The sequence below is a fragment of the Melozone crissalis genome, unplaced genomic scaffold (genome assembly GCF_028551555.1).
Source record: "Melozone crissalis strain CALT ecotype California unplaced genomic scaffold, PUWL_Pcris_2 ptg000014l_1, whole genome shotgun sequence".
NCBI lineage: Eukaryota > Metazoa > Chordata > Aves > Passeriformes > Passerellidae > Melozone > Melozone crissalis.
The window spans coordinates 20,025,408-20,031,604 of NW_026535792.1; the positions used below are offsets into that span (position 1 = coordinate 20,025,408).

Sequence of the window (6,197 nt, forward strand, 5' to 3'; positions counted from 1 at the left end):
TACAACAGCTCACTTTAACTCAAAAAAAAAAAATTTTGTAATGCCAATTGTAAGAAAAAACACCACTGAAAAAAAATTCAGTGTTCTCAGTCCCAAAAAAGTAACTAATTCTTTAAAGATTTTTTTTTATGTTTGCTCTATATTGCAGAAGGTTACTAATTTTTACACTTTTTGGAGAAAATGCAGCTGGGAGTAAGTAGGTGATGAGTATACATAGGCACAGGCATGAATGTAATATGTGGTTATATTCAGTATAAGTGTGTGGGGCACAAATGCAGGTGTGTGTGTATGCACAGATGTACAGATATAAATAAATGTTAGATATAAACCCCACAGAACATGTTCTCCCTTTGCTAAACTGGTGATAATGACAATTCTAGCTAAGAAGTTGTGCTATATTAATAACTATATTTATACTAACCTTGCGTGAAAAGGCTGTTTAGATTATCTAAATATTGGAATAACACCATTCCTTCATCATGAACTTGTGTTTTTACTTTTCTCGTGTTAACTCTTTAAAAAGACAAATAAGAAACTAAATCTGAATTTACATATTTTAATGAGAAAATATTATTTGGACGACTAGGTTCATAATTTAACGTAGACACTTTTTAACCTTTGTCTTAAAACACACATGCTGGGACCAAGAACACCAATATTTTAAATGCCATGCTTATTCTGTACAGGAAAAAAAAAGTTTAAAAGAAATGTCCTTACAGTTTCAATAGACACAAATGCTGTTTAGAGGGCATGTTCTTTTTTTTTTTTTTTCTCTTAACTTAAGCAGTTCACAACAGAACAACAGTTCAGTTTCCAGCAAACTACCTAAAACTAGAAAGGAGTATATCAAACAAAAGTGCATTTTACACATTTTATAATCATTCATATGCACAAACATTTACAGTTTCCCTAGCCCCCTCTCGTCTGCAAAGCTCCAGCAGAAATCAGGATGACCTCCAGAGTTTGTACCTGCTGTTGTATTACTTTTCCACATTTTATCAGTGACTTCAGCAGCTTTTCTTTAAGCTGTGTTGGGTCGTGTGCTTGGTAACAGGTTTATTTTTATTATAATTATGGTGGTTGTTTGGTTTTAAGCTATGAAGTAAATAGCTATAAAAATTTAAAAATAACAACAACAACCAAAAAAACCACCAACAAAGAAAACCCCAGCTCCCCCAAACCTTCGGGTTAACCAGAAGTTAACAGACAAGTCAACTCCTCCTTCTCTTCCACCTGAAAACCACGGTAAACATCCACGTTACAACAGGTACTGCAAAGGGACCTCAGCTGATGCACAGCACAGACGCGAGTTGGGTATTTACATTAACACAGGCGCTCTGTAAACACGCTCGGCGCGGTTCCCCCGCTCCCGCCGCCGCTCACCTGCGGCTCCCGCCCGGCCCCGCCGCACAAAGGACACCGAGCGCTGCCGAGCCCAGCCTGGGCTGCCTGGAGCCTGGGAACGCCGCTGCTCCCGCGCGGTGACACCGCAGCCATCCTTGCTTGTGGTACTCGAGATTGGTCCCGTGTAAACCCCTGCTTTTCCCCAGACAAAAGAAGGGAAAGAGGCATCGCCGAGCCAGGCTCGCCTGGTCGCCGACAAATCGAGGATGCCTGAAGTACTTTTGGAAAACTGGCGATGCCAGCGGCAGCTCCTACCGGGCGGGAGGGGCGGGCCGGGCCGGCTCCTTTCGCCTCAGAAGAACGGAAAGCAAAGTTCAGAACCAGGGGAGAAACCGAGCCGCGAGGGAGGGCCCGGCGGAAAGGGAGCTCGGGCGAACCGCAGACCTCAGCTTCCCGCGGGGAGTTGTCTCTGCTTTCGAGGAAAAGAGTAGAGAGGGGAAAGAAGCGAAAGGAGGGAGAGAAGAGGAGGGAGGGGGGCTCCGAGGAAACTTTGGGAGAAAGGGGAAGGCAGCGTCCGTGCAGGCGGCCCGGGTCAGTGCACAGCCACGGAGTGCAGGGCGGGCGCCGGGCTGGTGAGAGTCTCGCTGGGGGTGGCCGGGCTGCTTTGGCTGGTGGCCGTCTGCGAGGACGTGGGGCTGAGGGAGGGCGGCGAGTTCGAGAGGATGGTGGGGATGGGCGCGGGCAGGGCGGGCAGGGCTGGCACCGCGGCGGGGGTAGGCTTGATGGGGACGGGGATGGCCGGCAAAGTCTGCCCCCCATGGCAGAGCGGTTTGATGGGCACGCCGTAGGCGCCGTACTCGCTGCTGGCCATGGAGATGGGGGTGGCGGTGTCGATCATGCCGGAGCCGTACATGTGGGGCCAGCCCGTGCCAATGGAGCTGCCCACCGTAGTCAATTGATTGGGGAGGGGGTAGGCGGCCGGCATGGGCTGCATCGTGGAAAAGGCGAGGCCCCCGGGCATCTTGTACTCTCTGGCGATGATGTTCTCGATGGCGAAGGGGTGCTTGAAGCTGGAGGGCTGGGACACGCCGAGATTGTACGTGGACATCTGGGGCAGGTGGGTGCCGGTGGCGGCGAGGGCGCTGAGCCGCAGCTTGGCTTGCTGCTGCAGGTACTGCGCCGCGTCCGCCGGCTTGCTGGGCGCCAGGTGGTCCGACTTGACCACCTTGAAGCGCTTGCGGCGGCGCAGGAAGCTGCCGTTCTCGAACATGTCCCCGCAGCTGGGGTGCAGCGCCCAGAAGCTGCCCTTGCCCGGCTGGTCGGGGCGGCGCGGGATCTTGATGAAGCAGTCGTTGAAGGAGAGGTTGTGGCGGAGGGAGTTCTGCCAGCGCTGAGTGTTCTCCCGGTAGTAGGGGAAGCGGTCCATGATGAACTTGTAGATCTCGCTCAGGGGCAGCATCTTCTCCGGGGAGCTCTGGATCGCCATGGCGGTCAGCGAGATGTAGGAGTAGGGAGGCTTCTGGTCGCTGTAAGTGTTCCTGCCCGGGCGAGGCATCTTCGCTAGGCGACCCGCGGAGATCTGCAGAAGGGCAGCGACAAGGGGAGGGGGCGGCAGGAGGGGGTACAGAGGTGAGTCCGAGAGGATTTGCACGGACACCCGGTCGGGTCAGCCGGTGGCTCTGGGGCCGGGCCGGAGAAAGAAGGGCACGGGGAAGGGGCACGGTGGATCTCAGCCCTGGAAACGGGGGACGCGGGGGGTGGGGATGGGGGAGTGGGGCGCAGATGAGGGCAGGAGAAAACAGCCCAGAGCCCTGTGCCGCCGCAGGGGGAAAAGCGATGCGCTTCTCCCAGCTCCGGCCTCCCTCAGCCTGGCCTTCCCGCAGGAGCCCCCGTCCGTGAAGTTACTCTAGCGATAGCTCTGTCTTCTGGTCCCTGCGAGGGTGAAGGGGACCCCATCCCCTCCCCTCGACTCCCACCCAACTCCATGCCAGCCCCTGCATGTGCCCACCTTAAAGTTGCTGGAAGTTGACAGTCCGCATCCGGGACGCAGCTGGGAGTCCGGACTCTTTCCCAGCCCTCTGCTCCGGCGTGTCTCTCGCTCCTTCCGCGGCCACGCTGCTGCGGTTTAGTCCTGAGGAGGCAGCGAGCTGGCTTGCTTTTGGGAATCCTCCTGTACACCCCTCCCTTCGCCTCCGCGGGCTGAATCAGCTTCTTTTACACCACCGGCAGCTGCTCTGTAGCAGAGGCTTGTTTGCTTCTCTGCAGCGGCGATGAGCTAACTAGTTGCCTCCATGTCCTTCCTCTAACCATCTGATAGTTTTATGTGGTGACATGAGCAGAAAAGACCCCTGTAGAGGCGCTTCATTAATGTGCCACTTCTTTGCTATCATATGACAATCGCCTTGGGAGCAGGGGGAGGGGAGCGGGGAGGAGGGGGCTGGAGAGAAAGGCATAATCTGGTTTCATTTACACCTATTTACATGGACACCTTGGGCCAATGGGAATCATTTCCATTTGAAGACAAGGCGAGGGGTGAAAAGGCTCCGCCAGCGGAATTGCAGCGCGATGGTACCCGGTGGCTGGGGGTGGGGGGAAGGTATGCACTAACCTCTGTGTGGACTTTGCAGGAAGCTTAGTCTGCAATTCACACTTACAAATGGAAGTACTGAGCAGTGGGATGTTTGACATGGAAATTGCTTGGCTGTGGTATTCTGTTTGTTCTGCATTGTTATCTGATTTGTATTGTTGGCTAACTTAAGGCGACTGTTTCCCCTGTAACGAGGGACTTTCTCTTTGCCAAATCCGCTCTCCCCGAGCGAAGGGTTTTCCGAGGAGCGGTGAGATCGGGGCTCCTCGGCGGCCGCCCCGGGAAGTCAGTCCCGTCCCGTCCCCCCCACCCTCGCACCCCGCCCCAGCCCCTGCAGGACCGCTCTGCTTCCGCGGACCTGTTGGGGTAAGGAGCGGGAGCTGCTCTCGGTACACCGGGCTCCGGGCGGACACACGGTCCCGGTGCGCTCGGTCACCAGCTGCCTTCTCCGCCGCTCTGCTGCGGCACCGGGGCTGTCCGGCCGGCCCCAGGCCGGGGGTCCCGCAGAGCTGCTCTAATGGGGCTGGCGGGTCCGTGTCGGTCCGTGTCACCCTGCCAAACATCGTCATCTTGACGCCTTCCCGGGCTCTGCGCGATGTGTGTCCGACTGCTCGCCTGCCCGTGCGCTTCTCGGCGCGCACTTTGTGCGGGAGCAGCCGAGCTGCGGCTCTTTCGGGGCTCCCTCCTCCCCGGGAGCCAAGGCCCGACCCTGCCCCGCTGCCAGCCGTGCGCCCGTCCTGGGGGCAGGATCGGGCCCGGAGGGTGCCAGGCTTGCCCCGGCACAGGAGGGAAGTTTGCACGGTGTGTATTCCTGAGGCTGCCGTGCATCCCGTCACCCTAGAGCCAGAACTGGAGATTGTGTCGGGAGCTGCGAGCCCGGGGAGGAAGAGCCTTTGTGGGGAATAGACATCAACTCCATTAACGATGTTTTCGGAGTCGGTCAATAACTCACCAAAACGTAACTTAAACACGATGAATTTAGGAGATTAAACAATTTCATTAATATTGAAATGGCCGCTGAGGCTGAGCGCGCGCGCTTGAAATGCAAGCACACGTTTTTCAATATTAACAGAAGTACTTGAAAAGAAGAATAATGTCACCTTCTTAATTCAGCAAAAATAGCCGGGCTGGGGGAGGGAGAGCGGCGGCGGCTCCGAGCAGCGCGGCTGCTGAGACACGGAGGGACGGTCCCCATCACGCAGGGCTCCCCCAAACCTGGCAGGGAGCCTCAAAACGCATTTTCACATCGCGACCAGCGCCGACCTCGTGGGTGTTAAACCGTGCTCCCCTCGTCCCAGCCCGGCTGCCCTCGGTCCCATCTAATCCCTCTCTCTCCGGGCAGGATGTCGTTTAGAGAATAATAAGTAAATAATTGTGTTTCTAGGAATCCGAGAAGCCGACGGGCCCCGCGCTGCCGAGCCAAGGAGCCCTTTTGAGGGGCTAGAGCTGCCACATGCCACCCTCTGCCCTTGCAGAGAGGGCCCGGGAGTGTTTGTGCTGCTCAGAGCCCGGCGTTGCCTTGCTCGGTTAATCGGCTCTGAGGTGCTTCATCCAGCCGGGCAGGGCAGCAAGGCAGCCTCCAAAAAAATTTTTTTTTGAGGGGAGTGGGATGGGTAAGAGACGATGGGACGATGATATTTGTTAGAGGGTAGGAAAGACCATACTCTGAAATGAGGAGGGATTCCTCCCAGCATCCCCCAACAGCGGAGAGAAGGCTTCTGTTTTTGTGTAGAGAGCCCCCAAATAAGTGGGTGTAAGGGACACTGCCCTGGCACACACACCACACACCCAGCTCCCCATTCCCCAACTTCTAACGCTCCCGGTTCAGGTCTTGTCTCTCGGCCCAGTTCACTCCTGGGATGCCTATCTAAAAGACAGCTCAGAAAATCCACAAACTGACAAATACTTTTCCTCTTCTCTTTGCCGGTACCTTTTCTTTTCGAAGAAAGAAAAAACCAAACCAGCTGATGCGAAAAGGAACCCGCAAGCTGTAAAGTTAAAGGAAAGTCGGCTTCCGTTGTCATTTGCAGCTCCTAGTGCAGGCGAGGTATGGCTGTGAGGCGCCCGATGTTTTTTCCTGCTTTGTGGTTTTGGTTGTGGTTTTGGTGTTTTTTGTTTGTTTGTTTGTTTGTTGGGGGTTTTTTTCCATTGCAAAGTAATGTGTGATTGGAGGGGTAGGGCAGCCGAAGTCCTCCCAGTAATTGATACCCAAAGTTTCATCTCATGCTAAGCAAGCAACAGATGATAGACTTGGGCAATATAGGAT

At 54.8% G+C, this 6,197-nt stretch overlaps 1 protein-coding gene across 1 annotated transcript; it reads right to left on the bottom strand.

The window, feature by feature from the left end:
• Positions 1–1,936: 1,936 nt before the first annotated feature.
• Positions 1,937–2,899, bottom strand: FOXB1 (forkhead box B1). The gene has a single exon (XM_054272502.1). It carries the CDS (start codon positions 2,897–2,899, stop codon positions 1,937–1,939), a length of 963 nt encoding a protein of 320 aa, XP_054128477.1.
• Between the last annotated feature and the right edge of the window lie 3,298 nt (positions 2,900–6,197).

Bases quoted from the DNA above. Each gene is read 5' to 3' on its own strand.
- FOXB1 (XM_054272502.1), bottom strand. From the start codon at position 2,899: ATGCCTCGCCCGGGCAGGAACACTTACAGCGACCAGAAGCCTCCCTAC.